The 26,443-nt window shown below is 37.5% G+C and overlaps 3 protein-coding genes across 3 annotated transcripts in view; all 3 read left to right on the top strand.

Annotated features, from left to right (window-relative positions):
- The first annotated feature begins 720 nt into the window (after window positions 1-720).
- On the top strand, window positions 721-1,778 carry h1-10 (H1.10 linker histone). Its single transcript, XM_073852050.1, has one exon. The coding sequence runs from the start codon at window positions 785-787 to the stop codon at window positions 1,382-1,384; it is 600 nt and encodes a 199-aa protein (XP_073708151.1). The 5' UTR covers window positions 721-784; the 3' UTR covers window positions 1,385-1,778.
- Window positions 1,779-3,849: 2,071 nt separating this feature from the next.
- Window positions 3,850-9,622, top strand: arpc4 (actin related protein 2/3 complex, subunit 4). Its single transcript, XM_073851491.1, has 6 exons — window positions 3,850-3,898; window positions 4,854-4,972; window positions 6,453-6,564; window positions 7,488-7,583; window positions 8,544-8,714; window positions 8,811-9,622. Exons 1-6 carry the CDS (start codon window positions 3,896-3,898, stop codon window positions 8,814-8,816), a joined length of 507 nt encoding a protein of 168 aa, XP_073707592.1. The 5' UTR covers window positions 3,850-3,895; the 3' UTR covers window positions 8,817-9,622.
- Window positions 9,623-11,594: 1,972 nt separating this feature from the next.
- Window positions 11,595-26,443, top strand: part of myhb (myosin, heavy chain b) — a 25,371-nt gene continuing 10,522 nt past the window's right edge. Inside the window, 42 exon segments of the mRNA XM_073852567.1 lie at window positions 11,595-11,798; window positions 12,353-12,496; window positions 12,575-12,731; window positions 12,812-12,839; window positions 12,929-13,040; window positions 13,195-13,287; window positions 13,390-13,453; window positions 13,538-13,636; window positions 13,744-13,847; window positions 13,982-14,120; window positions 14,206-14,324; window positions 14,415-14,564; window positions 14,646-14,816; window positions 14,902-15,208; window positions 15,300-15,367; window positions 15,488-15,575; window positions 15,695-15,812; window positions 15,921-16,044; window positions 16,125-16,261; window positions 16,351-16,606; window positions 16,696-16,938; window positions 17,017-17,193; window positions 17,284-17,429; window positions 17,525-17,615; window positions 17,706-18,095; window positions 18,169-18,295; window positions 18,389-18,507; window positions 18,593-18,789; window positions 18,861-19,044; window positions 19,127-19,292; window positions 19,382-19,506; window positions 19,590-19,898; window positions 19,987-20,190; window positions 20,278-20,403; window positions 20,477-20,647; window positions 20,733-21,014; window positions 21,116-21,247; window positions 25,100-25,312; window positions 25,400-25,543; window positions 25,644-25,800; window positions 25,913-25,940; window positions 26,030-26,141. Coding sequence (XP_073708668.1) covers window positions 11,595-11,798; window positions 12,353-12,496; window positions 12,575-12,731; window positions 12,812-12,839; window positions 12,929-13,040; window positions 13,195-13,287; window positions 13,390-13,453; window positions 13,538-13,636; window positions 13,744-13,847; window positions 13,982-14,120; window positions 14,206-14,324; window positions 14,415-14,564; window positions 14,646-14,816; window positions 14,902-15,208; window positions 15,300-15,367; window positions 15,488-15,575; window positions 15,695-15,812; window positions 15,921-16,044; window positions 16,125-16,261; window positions 16,351-16,606; window positions 16,696-16,938; window positions 17,017-17,193; window positions 17,284-17,429; window positions 17,525-17,615; window positions 17,706-18,095; window positions 18,169-18,295; window positions 18,389-18,507; window positions 18,593-18,789; window positions 18,861-19,044; window positions 19,127-19,292; window positions 19,382-19,506; window positions 19,590-19,898; window positions 19,987-20,190; window positions 20,278-20,403; window positions 20,477-20,647; window positions 20,733-21,014; window positions 21,116-21,247; window positions 25,100-25,312; window positions 25,400-25,543; window positions 25,644-25,800; window positions 25,913-25,940; window positions 26,030-26,141 — 6,525 coding nt within the window.

The following is a 26,443-nucleotide window of genomic DNA, read 5'->3' as shown; positions in this document are numbered from 1 at the left end:
AACAACTGACTAGATGTTCCAGTAACGAGTTGTAATCTCAGCAGATTCTAACTAGAGCTCAACACCTTTGATGTAATACACAATTTGAAACAAAAGTCTGATGAATTTAACGTACTATACAACGGGATATCAAATACTCAAAATGTCATGTTTTTATTTGTGCAAAAATACACTTTCACAAACAGACATATAGGAATACAGTGTGAAGTCACCAGGAACAAAAGAGCAAATCATAAAAAAAGTTTGCCAATACCCAGCCACGCGAGGGCGTTTAATGTGTTAGTTGAGTGAAATTAAACTCTTTGCATCTCGACGGCATTTGATAAACACGGACTAAATAGTGTATTTTTAGAATCTTCACTTTCTAAATTGTCACAGCAAGTTTAATGCACGAACTGTCACAGCATCCACAAAAAGATTTTAGTTCGCAAAGTAACTGCCCCTACCCAAAATCGCAAGGTATTATGTGGGCAGGACCTTTTCTTTCCTTTCTCGCTCCACGGTTTTGCATTTATCTAACCACTTTTGCACCCTGTCAGAAAGAGCACCTTTTGCACTTTCCGTATGAATGTTTTAACTTAATAATATATGTTAAACTAATGAGATAACAGCTTTCAAAGTCGTGGGAGAAAACACAACTCCACAAGCGCCTCTGCAGACGGTGTTGTTGTTCTCAATCACGTCCGCGTGTCGCCGTTATATCAGATGATTCAAAACTCTGAGATGATGCTCGCATCTATTCTCGCATTCAAGGAAAACACACAGATACGCATTAAGTTTGATCATGTCTGCTGTGGTGGAAGAGTCAGCACCCGCCCAAGTCCCTGCTCCGGCAGCAACCAAAACGAAGAAGGCATCTGCGAACAAGGCAAAACCTGCCGTAACCGCTTCTCCAGCTAAAAAGAAGAAGAAGAAGAGCAAGGGGCCCGGAAAGTACAGCCAGCTCGTCATTGATGCGATCCGCACCCTGGGCGAGAAAAACGGCTCATCGCTTTTCAAGATATACAATGAAGCGAAGAAAGTGAGCTGGTTTGATCAGCAAAACGGTCGCATGTATCTGCGCTACTCCATCCGAGCGCTCCTGCTCAACGACACGCTTGTGCAGGTGAAGGGACTGGGGGCCAACGGCTCGTTCAAGCTCAATAAAAAGAAATTTGAGAAAAAGCCAAAGAAAACTGCCACCAAGGCGACCAAGAAAGAAAAACCTGCAAAGCCGGCGTCCAAAAAAGCCGTGACCAAGAAAGTGACTGAAAAGAAGAGCGCCAAAAAGAAGACCGCAAAGAAGACGAGCGTTAAGAAGGCGACACCCAAACCGAAGAAAGCAGCTGCAAAAAAGCCGAAAGCCCCGGCGAAGAAGGCAACCAAGGCGAAGAAATCCAAATAGACTCTGTCGAATTGAAGAATTCTATTTTTGTATGTAGCTTATTGGAAAGAGAACCCAGAGATAAGAGGAATCGTTTTTTATTTTTGATATATGTTGATACTTTTGTTGACTTTAGGTATGCTGTCATTTGGGGTTTGATGCACTGTAGCTTTTCTAGAAACGGCTTCATAGAGACACACCCACTTACGTTTTTGCATTTCAAGACGTCATGCTTTTTTAAAAAGAAAGTGACTGTTTCCTTTACTGCATTAAACAGGACAAAGATGAATGCGTTGTGAATATAAGCTAAAACTGTTTTTCAATTTCATAAGAAGTGCGCTGAGCTGCAAAAAAAAAACATGTATGTCAAATAAACCTTTATGATTTCTTAAATAAAAATGACTGTAACATTCTTGATGGTTGTTAAATGGTGGTGTCTTTTTAACCTGTTCATTTAAACATCAGCCTATACATAGCAAGTTTGTATTAGTGATTCAATGTAATTATGTTACCCTGGTCCACAAAACTAGTCATAAGGGTAATTTTTTTATTTTTTTTAAGATCTATACAATATCTGAAAGCTGAATAAATAAGTTTTCCATTGATGTATGGTTTGTTAGGAAAGGACATTTGAAAGTCTAATCTGAGGGTGCAAAAAAATCTAAATTTAAATAATTGAGAAAATCACCTTTAATGTCCAAATGAAGTTCTTAGCCATGTATATTAATAATACAAAATTAGGTTTTGATAAATTTATGACAGGAAACTTACAAAACATCTTAATGGAACATGATCCTTTTGACCCATATTGTATTGTTGGCTATTGCTACCCATACTTATGACTTGTGTGGTCCAGGGTTACATATTACCTTGAGCACTTTATGTGTAAACAGTAAAGGGTGCATGCACAAAAATCATTTAAAAAAAGGAATACATTTAAAACTACAGATCTGAGATCTAATCAAGTTATTGGAGATCTAAACTCCCCCCCCCCCCAAATGTATTTTTTTGACAATAATATTTATCTTTTAAAGGGGTCGTGACTTGGATTTTTTTAATTATTTTAATGTTCCTTGAGGTTTACTTATAATGTTAATAAAGTTTTTTTGCACAAATAATAATAAATATGTGTGAAAATTATTATTTTCAACCCTCATTGTCTGAAATGAGCGATTTTTAAGGGGCTGGTCCTTTAAGGCTTCTCAGTAATAGGCCACTGTTACGTTTGGGTAACGTCATAGCATAGGAAACCGTATCAATGGTCCCTCGATATTGCATGTGAGTGTATCGTGATATTCTTTTACAGGTTATCTATTTCAAGTTGTGTTGCAGTAAAATTAGCAATCAACAAGTTCATCAAGAGAAGGGATGTATGTTTTCACTAGCGCTAAGAAGAGGAGAAAAGAATGGGAAGATGCCTGTGGACAAATAAAACAAGACCCGCGTCTATGTTTTCTCCACTTTAGCCCTGATGCCTTTGCGGCTTTTAGTAGACCACAGCTACTGAAAGAGCTTACTAACAATGTAAACATGCTGACTCTTGTAATGATGCCGCAGCCACTGAGGGAGTTTCTCAACTCAGATATCCAGGTGCGTTTATACTCTTTGTGGGGAAAAACAATGGTAAAACATTTGATTTTGGTGAGTCCTACACTTATATCCATCGCCATCTGTAAGCTCTTTCAGCTGTGGTCATCATTTCAGTATTTTACAATTTTCAGAGTTGATGGTGAAAATAGAGTAGCTCAGTGCCAGTAGCTCACTAAGTGCACAGTTCTAATCAAAATAATGGTGCCACCTTTGTCCAAAATGTGTATATAACAATGTGTATTTTTTAAATAACATAAATCTTTTATGGGTTTTCTACTACATATTTCAGTAAGAGACATCAGTTGTTATTTTTAAGACATACAAGCCTTAGAACCCAGGGTTCCCTCTGAATAATGCTTAAATAAAGGCTTTGTTTATGAGGAGGACGTTTTAAGCTTTGAAACTTGCAGGATGTTTGGTTCAATGGTTCAAATAATCAAATAATGGTTCAAAGACCTCTTATATGCCAAACCAACAAGGCAAATATGATTTCTCATGTCATGACCCCTTTAAATGAAGGAGTTATATTAATGTTCTTAAATATCCCTATTCTTTTTTTTTTTAAATCCATGTTGAACTCTGACCCTAATGAAAAAAATATTAGGTGATAAAGCAATTAAAATATAGCAGTACTGTATATACAAATAAATATGTTTAGGTTCTGCCACCACTAAAACTGACAAGAACTTCCTCTTCTACAACTCATTGTCTACAGTAAGAATTATTGTCTGCGAATGAAGCATTTGAATCAGGCATATTAGCCCATTTCAAAATCAAGATTTTTTGGACTAGAAACAGCATGAAAATAAAATTCCGCTAGAATTTTTTAGCCGTCTTCCCCTTTTTGGTGAAAAGTTGGTATCTTCCGATGAGTGGCGTTACTCGCGGAAGTCGCCCGGTGTTTGTAGCACTTCCGTCTTCTGCTCCAACGGGTACCCAGAAATGGTAGGATTGCCTTTCAGCACTTCAGAAAAAAATACACATTATGTTTTGTTTATGTGATTATTATTACATTAATGTTGTGACGCAAAGGTCTGGTTCACGGAGTTTGTTTCTGCGCTGTTTTGAAGTTGCTCAGTCGGCGCGTAGTGCTAAATCAGTAGCTAACATCCCCACCCATATTCCCCAGTCGCGGAATGACTGATAATGATTTGTCAATTTAGTATTTAGTAAAGTTACCAGTGTTTTGTAATCCAGGGTTTGCGTATTATGGGAAATCCAAGTCAAATTGACCTCTTTTCATATTGTGTTTTAATCAACGGACAGAAAATTATTAATAGGCAGACCTTTATTATTAAACAAACCAGGGTTCTGCTTCAGTTTTTGTTTTTCAGTATTGTTACGTTACATCTTTGAATAAACGGGTGTTTAAGTGCATATTCTGTCGATCTGTTTGCTGGTTGACGTAACTTCTGTGATTTTTCCACAGCTCAAATGAGTGTACTATATTTCATAGGTGCTTATCCTATAGTATAAATGATCTTGCTGTAGATATGTAAATTATGTGCACAGGCAACTGTCTGTTGTAGAGCCTAGTTCTATGCAGCGAGCTATTTCTGAATTCAAGGCAGCCCACATAACACTAAATAAGGTCAGTGTTTTAATAATGCAGGTTTTGCACTTCCTCCACGTCTTGAATTTAAGTCCAGGAAGTGCTGAGTTTCAGACAGAGTGACTGACTTGCTTAATGTGTACAGCTTTGTGTTTTTCTTTTTTCTTTTTGTCTTTGGAGGGGTTGTAGAGGAATACAGTCTCCCAAGAATTCCCCTGCAGGTTCAGACATGTGTGTTAAACAAATAGAGTGGAAGTTGTGAGCCGTTTGCTAAGTGCTTGCTTGCTGTAAGATTGCAGACTTGATTCATCATCCTAAATACTGATTTTGTTTGATTTGTTTCATCAGACGGCGACTCTGCGTCCGTACCTGAATGCGGTGCGTGCTACACTGCAGGCAGCTCTCTGTCTGGAAAACTTCTCCTCACAGGTGGTTGAAAGACACAACAAACCTGAGGTTGAAGTCCGGTAAGTGTGTGTGACTGTTGTTTGCATGTGTGTTTTGTTTGTGTGCAAATGTTACATGATAGGTCAATGGCCTACATGCACATCAGTTCACACTTGGCAATGTTTGCAGTATGTGGACCACAAAACCTTGAGTAGCACGGGTATATTTGTGGAAAAAAATACATTGTATGGGTCAAGATTATTGATTTTTCTTTTATGCCAGAAATTAAAGATCATGTTCCATGAAGATAATTAGTACATTTCCTACCATAAAATATCAAAACTAATTTTTGGTTAATAATATACATTGCTAAGAACTTAATTTGGACAAATTTAAAGGCAATTATTTATTTTTTTTCCAATATTTAGATTTTTTTTTTTTTTGGCACCCTCAGATTCCACAAACCATACATCAATTACTGGTTTTGTGGTCCAGGGTCACATAAGAGCTATAAGGCCATAGATAGTTTGAAAGAGAATACTAGCATAAGTTGCAGTATCCAGCCAAACCTACAAATTCATTATTGTTTCTCAAATTTTCATTTCTGCTTTTAAAGAAATAGTGGACATATGAGAATTTGTAATGTTTTACTCATGAGCTTCTGGGTTTTAGTTTAATATTAAATTTTTTGATTACTCGTGGTGATTATCCAAGGTTCCAAGTTGTTATTGTTAAGAAAAGCGAAATTTGAAAAAGACTAAATAAATAAAATTTAAATGAAAAGCGAAACGTTGCCTTGGCAGTACTACAATTACTACTAATAAAACAGAAATACAAATAAAAACAAAAACTACCTAAATGAATTTAAACATATTTACTATTAAAACTGAATTATTCAAAATGATTAAAGCTGAAAAAAATCAAATAAAAGCTGATTAAAAATATGAATACATTCTATATTAGTATATGTGACATTGTGCCACTAAACCAGTCATAAGGGTAAATTGTTTGAAGATGAGATTTGTACATCATCTGAAAGCTGAATAAACAAGTTTTCCATTGATGTATGGTTTATTAGGATAGAACAAAATTTGGCAGAGAATCAACTATTTGAAAATCTGGAATCTAAGGGTGCAAAAAAATCAAAATGTTGAGACAAGGTTGTCCAAATTAAGTTCTTAGCAATGCATAATAATAATCAAAAATTAAGTTTAAAAGTTTAAACTTTTGCACAAATTTACATGTTCTACTTATGACTGGTTTTGTGGTCCAGGGTCACATAATAATAACGCTGACTTTTGTATTTGTATATTTAAAATGTTAGAATGTTAGCCAGTATATTGGTTACTTAAAATCACAGTATGCGTTGAACTGAAACCTGATTTCATTTTATGGTAATGCAGATTTTAGGCCACTTCATTGTGATTCAGCATGTTATTTTAAAACCATTTGTGGTTCATTCTGCAATAGACCCTGGTCTTATTTATACTGCATAATATGCAGATTGCCGTAGTGTTTTTGTGTATATTTTACTGTTTTTTGTCTTAATTGTCTCAACAGGAGCAGTAAAGAGCTGTTGCTTCAGCCTGTTGTGATCAGTAGGAATGAAAAAGAGAAGGTTCTAATAGAAGGTTCCATCAACTCTGTGCGAGTCAGCATCTCTGTCAAACAGGTAAGCACACTCGTCGTACCCTAAACTCGCTCTTGCTCTTCTTTCTGAGATGGGTTTTGAAATATCGTTATATGCTGAATACAGAAAATGCAACTAATAATACAAAAAGAGAAGTATTGTGGTGGAGATGAGACAAGTGAGGGGGGTTGGTTTCACTCTGACTCGTTAGTATCACACACATGTATACATGTAATAACACATGAAGTCCACTTAACATGGTAAGCCAGTGGTTCTCAAATGGGGCCCACAAAGGGGCCTCAGCAAACTTCCAAGAAGCACAGGATTTAATAAATTGCTATTAATATATAAAAATAATCAGTAAGACTTAAGTATAGGGTGCAGTTCTCACTATTAACTAGTTGCTAATAAGTATGCCTATTATTAATGAACTGGCTGTTTAGTACTTGGCACATATTCTGCATGACCATATTTTACATCCTTAATCCTAGCCAATACCTACTATTAACTAACTATTAATAAGTTTATTGATGCAAAATCATAGTTAATAGTTTGTTAATGGTGAGAATTGGACCTTAAAATAAAGTGTGACCAAATAATCATGTGCTAAATTAAAATACTTAAAACACACACACACACACACACACACACACACACACACACACAAACAATCAATATATATTGATGGTTAAATATATCACAATTGGAAAAACAAGCTGTTTTGTCATAAGTTTTATCCAACACAATATTCCAGCAGAAATACCAAAAATATCTTAGTCTGTATTGGTAAAGGGGGTCCTTTGAATATTATGTTGGACATTTTGGGACCTTTTAGTCTAAAAGGTTGAGAATCACTGTGGTAGGTCAGAATGGGGTTTATGTTTCAATAGAACAAGCTAAGAATTCAGTTTGATGTTTTTTTTTCTGTCTTTATTGGATGATGCACCTCAAATGGTCCATTGAAGGCTGATGAGATTGAAAAGATCCTGTGTCACAAGTTCATGCGCTTCATGATGATGAGAGCTGAGAACTTCTTCATCCTGCGAAGAAAACCTGTGGAGGTGAGGGAAAACAGAGAAACAAACAAACACACTATATCTGTTATTAAAAAGCTCTGTGTTCACAGGTTTGCAAGTGAATTTTAAGAAGGAAAGTTCACTTCCAGAGTAAAAAACTCCTGAGAATTTACTCCTATGTCATACAAGATGTTCATGTCTTTCTTTCTTCAGTCAAGAAGAAATTAAGGGTTTTGAGGAAAACTTTCCATGAATTTTCTTCATATAATGGACTTCAGTGGTGGCCAATGGGTTGAAAGTCCAAATTGCAGTTTCAATGCAGCTTTAAAGGGCTCTACATGATCTGAGTTAAGGAATAAGGGTCTTATCTAGCAACACTTATCTGGGTTCTCTTCTTAAAAAAATAAAAATGTATATACTTTTTAACCACAAATGCTTCACACATTAAGTAATCACTTTGGGAAAGGGACACACGGTTAGTTCTTCGTCTGTGTACTTTGGTTCAAAAAGGTAGGGTAGAGTGAAAAACTCTAATTTTCTCCTCCAACTTCAAAATCGTCCGACATCATTGTTTAACTGTTTTTTGTAAAGGGCGTTTGACTTTCTTTGCATGTTCGCTTGTTCGACCCAACACTGTGTACGGGATTACATAATGTGTGAGTTTGAGTTTAAAAATATATAAATTCATATTTATTCTAAAAAAAAAAAGATTATCATTTTGCTAGATAACCTTATTCCTCGGCTGGGATCGTGTAGAGCCCTTTGAAGCTGCATTGAAACTGCAATTTGGACCTTCAACCTGTTGGCTCCCATTAAAGTCCACTATATGGAGAAAAATCCTGGAATTTTTTCCTCAAAAACATTCATTTCTTTTCGAATGAGGAAAGAAAGACATGAAAATCTTGAATGACATGGGGTTGAATAAATTATCATGATGGAATTTCTTGTGAAATGTCTTCACTTAATATATTTTAACCGTGAATAACTCTGCTTTTCTTTTTTCAGGGATATGACATCAGTTTCCTCATTACTAACTTCCACACAGAACAAATGTACAAGCATAAGTTAGTGGACTTTGTCATCCATTTTATGGAGGAGATCGATAAGGAAATCAGTGAGATGAAACTGTCAGTCAACGCCAGGGCTCGCATAGTTGCAGAGGAGTTCCTCAAAAATGTAAGTGTCTCTGTAATGTGATTTAATAGAAGGAGAATTTCGCTGTCACACCAACAATCTTTCTTACTTGATATTCTGTGTGTGTGCGCTCCACAGTTTTAGGAAATTATCAGTACACCTTCAGCTGGCTGCAATACCTGTGTCACCTTGGTCGCCGGAAATACGATGGAGAGCTGTGGGGCCAGTGAGGAAGTAGTTAGGTGCGATTTGATTCCTGGACCACCAGCGAAGGTGGAACAGCTGGATCCAGAGAGTGCCGTCTGTCACAGGAATTAATTCAGAGTATTGCAGTATTGTAACTCAAAAGCAAGTGATGGCTTTCACAGACAGGCACGGTACTCCTTTTGTTGTTCTGTTTTACGTTCTTTGACTTTTTCCCCCGTCTTTCTTTTTTTTAAATATTTGCTAATAGCCTAATTTTGTTTTAAAAATAGTTTTTTTCTCACTCTGCAGTTCCATTTGTGTATTCTCTGTCTCTTCATCTTATCCCAAATCCCTTTATCATTTAGCAGTAGTAAAGCACCCACAACGTTGCAATATTCTGAATATGCCTCAGCTTTTCTTTGTGCTCATGAATATGAATGAGTATGTACTGTACATATTAAAAAAGGACTCATTTTACCTCTGCCTTTCTAACAAACCTTAAAATCAGGGTGGGTCTTTATAAATGAAACCTCATTGATGCTCATGAGCACAAAGCAAAAATGTTCAATGTCCGATAATTTAAACGGTTTGTTTTGTCAGTGTTTTTTATAAATATGTATACTGTGTTCAAATGATCATTTTTCATGTTGAGTTTTGATATTAAAAACAAAAAAACTCACGCTGATGCACATGGATCTTACAAACCATATCAGTCATGGCAAAATAATGATGACAATGCTAAATAAATCCCTTTATTGCTTATATTTTGTTGTGTACTGTGGGAATGACAGCTCTTGGTTCAGTTACTTATTACGGTAAGTTTGGCTTCTGTACATTTTGAATATTACAGTATGATAGCCGATATTTGAAGAGCCTGAGAAGGATCAGCAACTATTTGATGTGCGGATACTGTAAAATACCAGGTAAAAGGTTTAAAAAAAGCACTTTAGTTCAACACAAGTTATTCAAATTGTAGACACAATGTAATTTATATAGATGAGAGAAGTTACCTATTTTTAGTTGTTAATCCTGACAACCGAGGTCAGGTATTTGACCTTTCTTCTGAGTCACTTGATATGTAGAAACTGCCATATGTTAGTATCCTGATTAAGGTTTTAAGAATAATTAATGTTTAATATTTTCATTAATGTATTTCAAATTAATTAAAAAAAATATATTTAATTTTTTTAAATCTAGGGATCTGCCATTTATTGCATAGACTTTTCTTAATGCTTATAATAGATTATCATTCGACTAATATTTTAAAGCAGAGTTGGCATATAAGTACTACTAGTTATATCTGTTTTGTAGCATTGCAAAGCTTTTTTTATTAAAATGAGAGAAATAAAGCACTCACCTATCTGTTCTCCTTTCAGGCTCGTATTTATTTTGTGTTGTTTTTGAAGGGCAGCTGCATGACTGTCTATATTTGTACTTAATCCTTATAAGATGATAATATGAAATCTGAAATATCATGTATCCCTTTTTTATTGAGGAGATGAGCTCACCCTTGTGGGTAACCTCTTGAGAATTTTTACAGCACTTTCCCCTTTTACAGAGCCCCTATCTTATTTCCCATCTCAAGGAAACTCTGAGTGTAATTGGTATAAATCATTTGATCCTATGTTGGAAGTGGGATGACGTTCTTTGACAACAACAAGAGATGGGTCAAGAATTAAAACTGGAAGAGATGAAGCTCCCCTTGTTACAACATAAAAATACAAACCTTTTAAGAAACTGGTTAAATAATACTCTTCAGATCTAATAACTATTGTGTTCAAACTTTAGATGCAAATGTAAGATGTAAATGCTCATTTGCCTTAAATAGCCATCTGAGGTGATGATAAAGACATGACATCAACACATTAGCAGCTTGTGTCGCTTGCATCCTGTCAGTGTGTTAATTCATCTCAATTCAAAACTGCTAATTTCATGTCTTTTATCACATGTATGTTTAGAAGGAATTTGCAACAGTATACATGTGACATTTGCCGGCTCCCCCTCAGCTGAAGAGAGATGCCCGACAGTGCCAGGAAACATTCTGAGATTAAATTGACACAATAGATAGCACTCCAGTGCTTTATATTTTAATAGAGTGCATAAAATTTATTACAGTGTATCGAGGTTCTCACATGATTCTAATGTTATTGTTACATGTGTATCTATCATATTGATCAAAACTTTAGTATATGCATGTTTGCTGTTTAAAGCTTTAAGACATTGAAGTATACATTATTTGATATGCAAAACTCTGGACTGTATTAAAAATGTGGAAATATTGGAATAGAACTGCAAAACTCTGTCCAAAATCACTTTAGATTTCTCATCAGATAAAAATAATTTCCACAGAGAGATTTGGAGTTGAGGGCAGTCCAAGCACCAAATAGAGAGAGCGAGTTTTGCTGACCAAACACATCGAGCTCTATATAACAAGGAGTCGAGTGCGAGGCCATTGACTGGGGCTGACTTCAAGTAGGTGAGTCAAACTGAAAATTAAAGAAGTTTGTCTGCATGTAAAGAGCTTCAAAAAAATTCAGCGATGTGCTCAATGAAGAAATGTCTTTCTGTTTTTTCAGATTGCTCACATCATTTATAGCCAACTTCTACTGACTGGACGTGAAAGGAGGTAAAAATCGACATCATTTATGTTGTATGTTTTGTATTGCCATTTACTTTTTCAATTATCAATATGCTTAATGTTATTGGTGTTTGATCTGTCTGCAGTAAAACAGCACCATGAGTGGGGACTCAGAAATGGAGTGTTTTGGCCCGGCGGCCATTTACCTCCGGAAGCCAGAAAGAGAGAGAATTGAGGCTCAAAACACACCGTTTGATGCCAAGACAGCATACTTTGTGACAGAACCAAAGGAGATGTACCTCAAAGGGGTACTAACCAGCAAAGAGGGTGGCAAAGCCACTGTCAAAACGCTGTGTGGCAAAGTAAGTTGACTGGTTTAACTAAGTAACAACAGAAATAAATAAGGTAATTCAAGTTCAAAACCAGACATAAAGCAATATGTGACCCTGGACCACAAAACCAGTTTTAAGTAGCACAGGTATATTTGTGGTAATAGAAAAAAAATTATTTTGGGTCAAAATTACAGATTTTTTTTATGCCAAAAATCTTTAGGATATTAAGTAATGATCATGTTCCATGAAAATATTTTGTAAATTTCCTACTGTAACTTAATTTTTGATTCGTAATATACATTGCTAAGAACTTAATTTGGACAACTTTAAAGGCAATTTTCTCAATATTTTGATTTTTTTTGCACCCTCAGATTCCAGATTTGTTGTATCCAAATATTGTCTTATCCTAACAAACTTATTTATCAGCTTTCAGATGATAAAAAAAAGTTGACCCTTATGACAGGTTTTGTGGTCCAGGGTTACAAATAGTAATCTGAACATAGTATTTTTAGTTTTCATATTAAAAGGAAGATTTTTACAATAAATAAACACTGTGATCTAATGTTTTTTTTTTTTCCTAAAAGACCATCACAGTGAAAGAAGATGAAATTTTTCCAATGAATCCTCCCAAGTTTGATAAGATAGAAGACATGGCTATGATGACCCACCTCAGTGAGCCCACTGTGCTGTACAACCTCAAAGAGCGTTATGCAGCATGGATGATCTACGTATGTAATGAAATGAACAGTACTTCATTCTTCAAATGCATTATGCTGTTTTATTTAAGTTAAAACCCTCTCTTGCAGACCTACTCCGGGTTGTTCTGTGTCACTGTGAACCCCTACAAGTGGCTTCCAGTGTACGATTCTGTAGTTGTGTCAGCCTACAGGGGCAAGAAAAGAATTGAAGCCCCACCTCACATCTTCTCCATCTCTGACAACGCCTATCAGTTCATGCTCACTGGTATGAGCTTGTGAAAAATGGTTTATTTTTCTTTAATCTAATCTGTTGGGTAAAATGAAATGTCTCTCTGCTCTTTGTAGATCGTGAGAATCAGTCAATCTTGATTACGTAAGTATTTTTAGATTTTTTCAGATTTGGAGCACTTCTCTGCATCTCAAAATAAGGTGTAAAGTTCTGTTGCATTATTGTAATTTCAGTGGAGAATCTGGTGCAGGAAAGACTGTGAACACCAAACGTGTCATCCAGTACTTTGCGACAATTGCTGTATCTGGACAGAAGAAGACAGAGCCCGTCCCTGGAAAGATGCAGGTATTTGCAACATTTCTTTTGATAATATCTAATATTTACATCCTTTTGATTATATGGCCAGGGAATGAATCAGATGGATGCATATACTCTTTCTCCATTTCAAGAGGAGAGTTGAGTACTTTACAGCATCATTAAGATATTTTGTACACATTAGGGGTCGCTGGAGGATCAAATCATTGCAGCCAACCCCTTGCTGGAAGCCTATGGAAATGCCAAGACTGTGAGGAATGACAACTCTTCCCGCTTTGTGAGTACTGAGCCAACTCCACTGAGTCAGTCTCCACTGTGTGTTTTGATTCTGTAATGGAAAACTGTTGTCAATAAATCTTACCTCTGGTGAAATCTCCAGGGTAAATTCATCCGAATTCATTTCGGCACCACTGGAAAACTGGCCTCAGCTGATATTGAAACTTGTGAGTCCTATACTCTTTCACAGTTCAACTGATTAATATAGACATTAATTTCCTCCCTCTAACAATCATGTTATTGATCCGTAGATCTGCTGGAAAAGTCCAGGGTAACTTTCCAGTTGTCTGCTGAGAGGAGCTACCACATCTTCTACCAGCTCTGCACTGGCCATAAGCCAGAACTGCTGGGTAAGAAACTGCATGATCATATGTTGCAATATATATTCTGAATTGAATAAAGATTGCATTCATGTGAGCATGAATTTTCTTTCTTTCTTGTCATATTCCACTTGTAGAGGCTCTTCTGATCACCACTAACCCATACGACTATCCCATGATCAGTCAGGGTGAGATCACAGTCAAAAGCATCAATGATGTGGAAGAGTTCATTGCAACTGATGTAAGTGGAAGCCATATGTCTGAGCACTTAACATTTGTTGCATGATTTCATGGTTTTATACTCTCTGTATATCTCTGATACACTATATCAAATGTTTTATAAAAAAAAGTACATTTGATTGTTTTGACTTGCAGACAGCTATTGATATTCTGGGCTTTACTGCTGAGGAGAAAATAGGCATCTACAAGCTAACAGGAGCTGTGATGCATCACGGGAACATGAAGTTCAAGCAGAAGCAGAGGGAGGAGCAGGCAGAGCCTGATGGAACTGAGGGTGTGACTTTAAATTTAGCTATAAGAACATGTATATATGGTTACAATATGGATGCATATGATTTACTTAAAATATTTTTTTCCAGTGGCTGATAAAATCGCTTACCTCTTGGGACTGAACTCTGCCGACATGCTGAAAGCTTTGTGTTATCCCAGAGTGAAGGTCGGGAATGAATTTGTGACCAAAGGTCAAACTGTTCCTCAGGTGTGTGCATTCAAAAATTATTGCATCACTGAATATACTTTTTTAAAACGATGAAATGGTATAAAATGGTATTCCTTTTTTCTAAATCAGGTGAATAATTCAACCATGGCTCTGTGCAAGTCAATCTATGAGAAAATGTTCTTGTGGATGGTTGTCCGAATCAATGAGATGTTGGACACCAAACAGCCGAGACAGTTCTTCATCGGAGTGCTTGACATTGCTGGGTTTGAAATCTTTGATGTAAGTTAACAAGATAAAAAATATGAAACTGTTGCTTCAGCTTATTTGTTCTGATACTGAAATATTTTATATTTACTACAGTTCAACAGCCTGGAACAGCTGTGCATTAATTTCACAAATGAGAAACTACAACAGTTTTTCAACCACCACATGTTTGTGCTGGAACAAGAGGAATACAAGAAAGAAGGTATCGAGTGGGAGTTCATTGACTTCGGAATGGACTTGGCTGCCTGCATTGAGCTTATTGAGAAGGTAACAAATTTCAACTTTTAAATTTTCATAAGTGCTTTGCTTTGATTCCTCTTCTTATCTCAAGGAAATGTGCTCTTTATTGCAGCCAATGGGTATTTTCTCCATCCTCGAGGAGGAGTGTATGTTTCCTAAGGCAACAGACACAACCTTCAAGAACAAGCTTCATGACCAGCATCTTGGTAAAACGCCATGCTTCCAGAAGCCCAAACCTGTCAAAGGCAAGGCTGAGGCTCACTTCTCCTTGGTGCACTATGCTGGAACTGTGGATTACAACATCGTAGGCTGGCTGGATAAGAACAAGGACCCTCTGAATGACTCTGTGGTTCAGTTGTACCAGAAGTCTTCAGTGAAACTGTTGTGTCACCTGTATGCTTCTCATTCTTCAACTGAAGGTTGTTAAAACACAACTACATATATCTGAGAGTATTAATATTCTGCAGGATTTGTTTTTTAATAAATATATATTTGCATTAAACTGTGCAGAGGCAGGAGGCAAAAAGGGAGGCAAGAAAAAGGGTGGCTCCTTCCAGACAGTGTCTGCACTGTTTAGGGTAAGTTTACCATGTTAAATATGTGTTAATGTTATATGTGTTCAAAAAATGCTTGTATTATTAATATATGTATTTGTGCACTGGTAAAGCATTTCAATGTATTTTGCACAAATCCTACAGGAGAACTTGGGTAAACTGATGACCAATTTGAGGAGCACACATCCCCACTTTGTGCGCTGTCTGATTCCAAATGAATCAAAAACCCCTGGTTGGTATTGTTAATTTTTCCAATAATAAATAGTGCTTAGTATAACAATATCACCTCCATTTACCATATTTAAGAATGTTAATGTTTTAAGATTAAGATCGCCCTACCTAATTTTCCAGGTCTTATGGAGAACTTCCTGGTCATCCACCAGTTGCGCTGTAACGGTGTACTGGAGGGAATCAGAATCTGCAGGAAAGGTTTCCCAAGCAGAATCCTCTATGGTGACTTTAAGCAGAGGTGAACATCATGCACATTTTATTTGTTACTATGACACTTGTATTTGTAGTGTAAGGGTACTTCAGATAAAAATGTACCTGAAATGTAATGAAATCACTTCTGTTTCAGGTACAAAGTATTGAATGCTAGTGTCATCCCTGAGGGTCAGTTCATTGACAATAAGAAGGCTTCAGAGAAGCTCCTTACCTCCATTGATGTGGATCATACCCAATACAAGTTTGGGCACACGAAGGTACACACTATCAAACAATTATTTTGTAAGTTATTATGTAGATATTAGATAATAATTGTTTTAGCAATTATTTGTGATAGGTGTTCTTCAAAGCTGGTTTGCTGGGTACCCTTGAGGAGATGCGAGATGAAAAACTTGCCGAGCTGGTTACCATGACTCAGGCTCTTTGTCGCGGATTTGTTATGAGAAAAGAATTTGTCAAAATGATGGAGAGGAGGTATGGTTTTGCATAACATAGTACATGGTATTGGGTAACTTCATGTTTACATACGGGTTCTGATTTTTTTTTCTAATTCTGTGATTCAGAGAGTCCATCTTCTCCATCCAGTACAACATCCGCTCATTCATGAATGTAAAACACTGGCCATGGATGAAGCTGTACTTTAAGATCAAGCCTCTGCTGAAGAGTGCAGAGACTGAAAAGGAAATGGCAGCCATGAAAGAGAATTTTGAAAAAATGAAAGAGGATCTAGCAAAGGCACTTGCCAAGAAGAAGGAGTTGGAGGAGAAGATGGTTTCCCTACTGCAGGAGAAAAATGACCTGCAGTTACAAGTGGCATCTGTGAGTTTCTCCTGCTGAAAAGATCACAATTAATCAATTCATCTTTGTAACAAAAGAAATGCACAACTTAATGATGCTCTAATCAACAGGAAACAGAAAACCTTTCTGATGCTGAGGAGAGATGTGAAGGGCTAATCAAAAGCAAGATCCAGCTTGAGGCAAAACTTAAAGAGTCCAATGAAAGATTAGAGGATGAAGAAGAAATCAACGCTGAACTGACAGCCAAGAAGAGAAAACTAGAGGACGAGTGTGCTGAGCTGAAGAAAGACATTGATGATTTAGAGCTCACCTTAGCCAAAGTGGAGAAGGAGAAACATGCCACTGAGAACAAGGTTCACTCTTAATTCATACTACCCATCAAGTATCTGACCTGATGTGACACTAACAATTTCACTAAATTTCTTTATTAGGTGAAGAATCTTACAGAGGAGATGGCCTCACTGGACGAGAGCATTGCTAAGTTAACCAAAGAGAAGAAAGCCCTCCAAGAGGCACATCAGCAAACTTTGGATGATCTGCAGGCAGAGGAGGACAAAGTCAATACTCTGACGAAAGCCAAAACCAAGCTTGAACAACAAGTGGATGATGTAAGTTAGTTACAATAGTTGCTGGTTGGTTGATTTGTTTAATTTGTAGATGCCTTTCAGACAAATCATTATTGAAAACTTTCTTGATAGCTTGAAGGTTCTCTGGAGCAAGAAAGGAAACTCCGTATGGACCTTGAGAGAGCCAAGCGAAAGCTTGAGGGTGACCTGAAACTAGCCCAAGAATCCATAATGGATCTGGAAAATGACAAGCAACAATCAGATGAGAAGATAAAGAAGTAAGACTTTAACTTTTATATAAAGTGTTTTGAAGTGAATAATATTTTGATGCTGTGTAAATCATACACATCATTACTATAACTGTTTCCTACAGGAAGGACTTTGAGATAAGCCAACTTCTAAGTAAGATTGAGGATGAACAGTCTATTGGCATTCAGCATCAAAAAAAGATCAAGGAACTCCAGGTCATCTCTCAACGAATAACACTAGAGTCACATATCACATAATCTGGTTGAAGTAAGTCTAATCAACATTATAACCACTGTTTATTTCAGGCCCGTATAGAGGAGCTGGAGGAAGAAATTGAGGCAGAGCGTGCCGCTCGTGCTAAGGTCGAGAAGCAGAGATCTGATCTCTCCAGGGAACTTGAGGAGATCAGCGAGAGGCTTGAAGAAGCAGGCGGCGCCACTTCTGCCCAGATTGAGATGAACAAAAAACGTGAAGCTGAGTTCCAGAAACTACGCCGTGATCTGGAGGAGTCCACCTTGCAGCACGAAGCGACAGCCGCGGCGCTCCGCAAGAAGCAGGCTGACACTGTGGCCGAGCTGGGAGAGCAAATCGACAACCTCCAGCGTGTCAAACAGAAGCTGGAAAAAGAAAAGAGTGAATACAAAATGGAGATTGATGACCTGTCAAGCAGTATGGAGGCTGTCGCCAAATCAAAGGCATGAGAATTGCTTTTCCTGTACATTGCGTTTGTAATATAACAGTCATACTCAAAGCAATTTTTCCTTTCAGGGTAACTTGGAGAAGTTGTGCCGTACTCTTGAAGATCAACTGAGTGAATTCAAGACCAAAAACGATGAATCAGTCCGTCAACTAAATGATTTAAGTGTACAGAAAGCAAGACTGGCTACTGAGAATGGTATGTTTGAGTACAAAGCCACACTTCAAACTTCAAATTTAAGGTTTTGCCTATTTTGTCAAGGATTCATGAAATTGTTTTGTCTTTGTAAAGGTGAATTCAGTCGTCTGCTAGAGGAAAAAGAATCTCTTGTTTCTCAGTTGACACGAGGCAAGCAAGCCTTCACTCAACAGATTGAGGAGCTTAAGAGACAAATTGAGGAAGAAACCAAGGTGACTCTTTACTATTGTGGAAACACATGTCTCATAGCAGGTATTTGCAACATTAGCAAATAATGCTTTGTTTGTTGCTTCTCAGGCTAAAAACGCTCTGGCTCATGCTGTCCAGTCATCACGACATGACTGTGATCTGCTCAGAGAGCAGTATGAGGAGGAACAGGAGGCCAAAGCTGAGCTCCAGCGTGGCATGTCAAAGGCGAACAGTGAAGTAGCTCAGTGGAGAACCAAATATGAGACTGATGCCATTCAGCGTACTGAAGAGCTTGAGGAAGCAAAGTAAGTGAAATCACCTGTTTCAACAAGAAATAAAGTAGAAGCAATGACTAACATTTAATTGTTGCTCTCAGGAAAAAGCTTGCCCAGCGTTTGCAGGATGCTGAGGAGTCCATTGAGGCTGTAAACTCAAAGTGTTCTTCTCTGGAAAAAACCAAACAGCGATTGCAGGGTGAAGTCGAGGATCTCATGATTGATGTGGAGAGAGCTAATGCTCTTGCCGCCAATCTTGACAAGAAACAGCGGAACTTTGACAAGGTAAAAGATGTAATAATTGCTGCTGCTTGATTGTACAACAACATAACGTCTTTGCTCACAAATTCAATGTACATTTTACAAGGTTCTGGCAGAGTGGAAGCAAAAGTATGAGGAATCCCAAGCAGAACTGGACGGAGCTCAGAAAGAGGCCCGTTCCCTTAGTACAGAGCTTTTTAAGATGAAGAACTCCTATGAAGAGGCCCTGGACCATCTAGAGACCCTAAAGAGGGAGAACAAAAACCTTCAACGTAAGATTATTTCAAAAATACAAAGTACAGATAATAGAGAGACAGTTTCCATGCTTGCATGTGAATACTCTGGTTTTTACATTACTTAGAGGAAATCACTGACTTGACTGAACAAATTGGTGAGACCGGGAAGACCATTCATGAGCTGGAGAAAGCCAAGAAGACAGTTGAAATAGAGAAAACTGAAATCCAGACTGCTCTTGAGGAAGCTGAGGTAAGCTGAAGTGCTTCTGATTAACCTAACAAAACTGCTTTTTTGTAATGTTAACTTATTATTGCTCCTCTACTGGTCAACAGGCAACCCTGGAACATGAGGAATCTAAGATTCTTCGTATCCAGCTTGAGCTAAGCCAAGTGAAAGGGGAGATCGATCGTAAACTGGCTGAGAAAGATGAGGAAATGGAACAGATCAAAAGGAATAGCCAAAGAGTGATTGATTCCATGCAGAGCACTCTAGACTCTGAGATCAGGAGCAGAAATGAAGCCCTGAGAGTCAAGAAGAAGATGGAAGGAGACCTCAATGAGATGGAGATTCAGTTGAGCCATGCAAATCGCCAGGCGGCTGAAGCTCAGAAACAGCTAAGGAACGTCCAAGGACAGCTCAAGGTAAAATTATGGAGCGATCATGGAAAAGTTGATCCTCATACTCTTTTGGTACTTCTTCCATTGAAACAAGTTATTCATCTTTTAACAGGATGCCCAGTTGCATCTCGATGATGCTCTGAGATGTCAAGAGGACCTGAAAGAGCAGGTTGCTATGGTTGAACGCAGGAACAACCTGATGCAGGCTGAGATTGAGGAGCTTAGATCTGCTCTGGAGCAGACCGATAGAGCCCGCAAAGTGGCTGAGCAGGAACTGGTGGATGCCAGTGAGCGTGTAGGACTTCTACACACCCAGGTTTGTTTTCAAGTGTTCCCAGTTTAATTCATCTGGGATCTTAGCCAGAATCATCAATGGTAAACCATGTTACTCTCCAATTTACAGAACACCAGTCTTATCAACACCAAAAAGAAGCTTGAGGCCGATTTAGTTCAAATCCAAGGTGAAGTGGATGATGCCATTCAGGAGTCACGAAATGCAGAGGAGAAGGCTAAGAAAGCTATTACTGATGTAATTGCCTATTTATATGAAAATCTAGTAAACACTAAAAAAAGAGCTGTAGTCACATCTCTTGTGATTGCAGGCTGCCATGATGGCAGAAGAACTGAAGAAAGAACAGGATACAAGTGCTCATCTCGAGAGGATGAAGAAGAACCTAGAGGTCACAGTCAAAGACCTGCAGCACCGCCTGGATGAGGCTGAAAGTCTGGCCTTGAAGGGTGGAAAGAAGCAGCTCCAGAAACTGGAAGCTAGGGTATTCTTTTGTGCAATATGTAAGAACGTTATGAAATCCGAAGGGTACAGTCAAAGACTGACTATTTTTTCAATCTATTTCCCAGGTTCGTGAACTGGAGAATGAAGTTGAGGGTGAGCAAAGGAAAAGTGCCGAAGCTATTAAAGGAGTTCGGAAGTATGAGAGAAGAGTGAAGGAACTCACTTACCAGGTAGGTGATTTTACTAAACTTTTAAAAAGGAATGGTTTATCAACAGAGCAACATTAGGTACAATGCTGAGTCTTTTAACAGACTGAAGAGGATAAGAAGAATTTAACCAGACTGCAGGATCTGGTGGACAAACTGCAGTTGAAAGTAAAGTCCTATAAGAGACAAGCTGAGGAAGCTGTAAGTACAGTATTACATGGTCGTATTTCATCATAATCAAGACATCATTATTTAGTTTGACGATGTAATAAACTATTGATTTCTGGGTAATCTCATCCCAGGAGGAACAAGCCAGCACTCACCTGACAAGGTACAGAAAGGTGCAGCATGAGATGGAGGAAGCCCAGGAAAGAGCTGACATCGCTGAGTCCCAGGTCAACAAGCTTAGGGCAAAGAGCCGCGATATCGGAAAGGTATTTTTTCAAAAGTTATTTAAAACTTGATGACTGTTTCTGAATATATACAAGCTAATTTAAAAGTCCAAAATATTATAATTGATTTTTTTTTACCACAGGGAAAAGAGGTTGCAGAGTAAATATCACCTTTCAAGAAGAGTCAGTGAAAAACAATCATATAATATGAATTTGTGCTTTCTTTGAGTCATGTGGTCAATAAAGTTGCCCATTAACCAACAATGGCTGCATTGCTTCTTTTATTTTATTTTATGTAACAATGTTTTGTAAAAGTATATGGCCTTAAAAAGAACTGTGGTCCATGAGACCATAATAGGGGTGTCCTTCCTATTTGTCCATTCACCAGTACCTCCTTGGGAATATGAACTAATTGCATTTTGCCAAGCCTAAACTGGTGCACATTGGATTACAGCCAAATAAATAGCTATTAATCAGCCTACACTGTATTCTGTCACTCAAAAGTTTACGACTTTTATACCACATTGGAAAGCAGTTTAAAGGGTGTCCAAGTCGGATCAACTAAACCACCTCTTGTCATTTTAAGACTGGCCAATATTCTAGACGATTCACAATAGTGGTGCATCTACTTTTTCCAATTCATGTGACACTCCTTTTGGTTTCACATTATAAGGCTCTGATGTCAGAACTGCCACTGGAATAACACCCAGCTACTTCATACTTCTACAGATCTGTTGCCCCCTGTCCTCATACCTTTTCTCTGCTTCTTTGTGGTGAAGCTTCCAGCTGATCTGTTGAAGACTGTTTGAAGACACTTCTTTCATGTGCACTTGAAAACAAAAAACAAAGACACATTCTATATACTGTATATACAGTCAAACCAAATGTATTCAGACACCTTCAACATTTTCTCAATCAAATTTTTGGTCCTAAATTTTCATCACTTTTACTGGTAGTCCACTGTTTGAAAAATGTTTGTGTATAATAAGTCACAGTTTACTTTATTTTGCTATCCTTGCTTACATAAATGAACTATAGTGTCCTGCACCCACTAGTAAAACAATATAAAAAAATTATATCTGGTGTCTGAATAATTTTTGGTTTGACTGTACATATTGTTTTTTCCTGGTCAATTGATTTTGATGTAAGTTTTTGATGTCAAATCTCAGCAAAATTATTACCTATTAGAAACATGTTATATATCCCACATACCATATATTATCAGTAACAGTACCTGGATTTCATCTTTCTGTCTGTCAGGTACCGACTTTGATGCTTTCAGGCAACCTTTTATAGAAGTGTCCTGCACCCTGTGAGTTAACACAAAAGTAAAAGCACCTCAAACCAAGTCTGTGCTATATCATGCGACTGTATCAAAAATATCATAATAATGAAAATACAATAAACATGTATACTTACCTACCTCAAAGGAACCCATCTGCATCCACCAAGAGATAAAGAGACTTTGTCGTTGCTCAGTTATAAGTGTAAATGCAGCATCATACTCTCACATTAAACAATAAAGCAAAGCCAGGACAAACCCATTTGTCTTTTACAACGTCAAGCAAAGGCGCTGTATTAAATTTCAAAGTCCTAAAATAAGAAGCCGCAATGACTTGAAACTATGACACGACTGTCTCATCCAAGAACCGTTATACCAATTCAGTCTTTAATGCTGCACACTTGTAGGCTCTTGACAGACACTAAAACACTTGGATTTTGTTTTGTAATGTAATGCAGTATGTTCAAGACACAATGAATCCCCTGAGCCTGGTGCCATTTGTTAGGTCAAGATGGTACTGGTGGCTATATTTGTATTTTGTCCAAATAAGAATGTAGTGTTATGGGTGGGTGATCAAGTTGCACATTTTTATTCAACAGAGCTCATTATATCTCAAGAGTAACTCCCACACAATTTTTAAAGCTTTCTGTTCCTTGCCAGTATGAGATCACCTTTCCAGTGGAAGGACTGACCTTAAGACTCACAAAGCCTACTTTAAATCAAATCTCATGTTACACTTAGCCAAACAGAGGACGACTATCAGACTAAAGAGGCCTTGATCCACACGCATCTGGATGAAGTGGCATTCTTTTTGACGTTTTTGAAAATGTTACTTGTTTGAAGTAAATGTGCATCGATTTATACACAATACATGTTTATTTTAAATAAAGGCCATGCATAATTTCTTCCAGCACTCTCGGTGGGAAAGCCACAGCTATTAGCACACAATGTTGGCCTGTTGACATCAAGAATTTTGTCACCACCTTGGACTTTGTTTCATCCCCATGAGAGGCCTGAAAGAACCTCAGCTGTTCTTAGCAAGGAAAGGCATGATCATTTGGCATCCCTGCTTGTTTCTTGAAGGGGCAGATGTATACCAATCTGATGTCTTTGTAACATGTCAAATTTGTGAGGCTCCTGCAACCCTATACCAGTGACATTTCAAGTCACAACGAGGTGGATGACTAAGTATTGACAGATATTCTTAAGAAGGATTTACAGCTTAAGGTTAGAAATACTGGCACATTGTGGTTATTCAATTGTTCTGCTTATTTGTATCTAAAAGAAACAATTGATTATCATTGTAGGGTCACGATTCTTGGAATTCAGTTTTGTTGTTTTGTCAAATGCAAATTCTGAGTGATAAGTAATTTCATAACAGTTCAGAATTACATTTAAACTCTTAAAAGAGGCCAAAAAAGCTCTCCTCCTTAACAATTTGAAGAGATAAAACCATCTTGGAACTACTCCTTATTTCAAGAGATAAAAATAATACAGTGATGCTGCTGAAGGGGACAAATGGAAGTGGGCAAACAGGACTCATGACCAAAAATTAGATGATGAAATGTGCTGACAGGACACTCACACACCAGTATAAAACAGAGCTTTCCCAACTCCTCCCAGGGCTCACAACTACACAGCTAAGGTGAGTGTTTAAACGCTAAAACACAAAGCAGACGCTTTCTCTATGCGCATACTTCTGCTTTTTTTTTTTTTACCTTTTCACAAATAGGGATTTTTTTGTATTACTTCAAATTAGAACATTAGAACATGTGCTCCTCAATGAAGACATATCCTATGCTAATTTTAAGAAATTATTTTTGCCTTGGCTATTTATCATTTGGACAAGTTTCAATTGATAACAAATCTTTGTTTCTTTCTTTTTCTTTTTTACAGTACACAGAGTGGTGAATTACAACATCAAGATCAAGTCCTAAGAGTTGGTGCAATACAAAGGTAAATATCATGCATCTTTTAAACTGTAAATTCTAAACAATGTGAGAAATTTATATGCATTAAAAGCCCGGGGGTGAAAACTTTTTGAATTGAATATAAAGGTAAATGTAACTTATTTTGCAAGTATATTCTGTATCTTCTTAAGGGCAGTACTATAAGAAAAAAAAAAAATATATATATATATATATATATATATATATATATATATATATATATATATATATATATATATATATTTAGGCAAAATAAGAAAAATCTACACATCTTCCAACTGTTAAAAAGTTTACACCCCTGACTCTTAGTGCATCGTGTTTCATTCTGGAGCATCAGAGAGCATTTGAACCTTCTATTATAGTTGCATATGAGTCCCTCAGTTGCCCTCAATGTGAAAAGAGGGATCTCAAAATCCTACAGTCATTGTTAGAAAGGGTTCAAATAAACAAAATTGCTGAAAAACCAAAGAATTTGTGGAACCTTAAGGACTTTTCTAAGGAACAGTGGCCAGTTTAACTGTTCAAGGACTCATGAACAACTATCACTGAACTGTGGATTATTCAGATAACAATTTTGTATGATCCCTCTTATTTTGGTAAAAACGTAAGTGTTTCTTTGAATATAACTTGCATTACAAACAGTATTGTTTGTTTTTCTGTAAGAGTGGCACCATGAGTTCGGATCCGGAGATGGAGTGTTTTGGCGCTGCGGCCGTCTACCTCCGCAAGCCAGAGAAAGAACGAATGGAAGCTCAAAATAGGCCATTTGATGCCAAAACTGCCTATTTTGTCACTGAACCCAAGGAGATGTACCTCAAAGGGGTCCTCAAGAGTCGGGATGGTGGCAAAGCCACAGTGGAAACTCTGTGTGGCAAAGTGGGTATAAGAGATAAAATTTGTCAAATACATTTTACAGCCATCAGCATTGCTTCTTTGATAACTGTGAAATGACACTCCCTCCAGACCATCACAGTGAAGGAGGATGACATTTTTCCAATGAATCCCCCCAAGTTTGATAAGATAGAGGACATGGCCATGATGACCCACCTCAATGAGCCCACTGTACTGTACAACCTCAAAGAGCGTTATGCAGCATGGATGATCTACGTATGTAATGAAATGACCAGTACTTCATACTTCAAATGCATTATGCTGTTTTATTTATTTAATTTATTTATTAATTTTAAGTTATAACCCTCTCTTGCAGACCTACTCCGGGTTGTTCTGTGTCACTGTGAACCCCTACAAGTGGCTCCCAGTGTATGATTCTATGGTTGTGTCAGCCTACAGGGGCAAAAAAAGAATTGAAGCCCCACCTCACATCTTCTCCATCTCTGACAACGCCTATCAGTTCATGCTCACTGGTATGAAAAATAACGTTTGTTATGAAGTTCAATGGCTAAGATCCAGATTAAAAAAAAAACCCACTGTGCTAGTATTCTGAATGTAAAAATTTACTTTCTACTTTTTTTGTAGATCGTGAGAATCAGTCTATCTTGATCACGTAAGTTCAAAATGCAAAAGCATTACTGTTTGATAAGCAGAAACTGTGAGGTCTGATGCATAGTATAATATATCGTACCTAATTTTCAGCGGAGAATCTGGTGCAGGAAAGACTGTGAACACCAAACGTGTCATCCAGTACTTTGCGACAATCGCTGTATCTGGACAGAAGAAGACAGAGAATGTTCTTGGGAAAATGCAGGTATTTATGCTATTTGTTTGCCAATGCAGGGGCGCCGCTAAGGGGGGGTAAGTTAGGACAATTCTAAGGGCCCACGCCTTTTAGGGGCCCCCAGAGATCTGCTTTGGTGTGGTAGGGGGGCCCAACCTCATATTTTGTCATAGGGCCCAACTGTTGCTGAACCTAGACTTGACAAACAGCAGCAACCCCAGATCATAGCACCTATAGTAAATCCAGGTAGCGACTTTTTTTTTTTTTTTTTTTGGCCAGGCAGTGTATTTGGCTTATGTAAATGACTTATGTATATATATATATATATATAT

The sequence above is a fragment of the Garra rufa genome, chromosome 12 (genome assembly GCF_049309525.1).
Source record: "Garra rufa chromosome 12, GarRuf1.0, whole genome shotgun sequence".
Taxonomy (NCBI): domain Eukaryota; kingdom Metazoa; phylum Chordata; class Actinopteri; order Cypriniformes; family Cyprinidae; genus Garra; species Garra rufa.
Note: the sequence above shows the minus strand (reverse complement) of the source record. Positions and strands in the feature narration are given on the sequence as shown.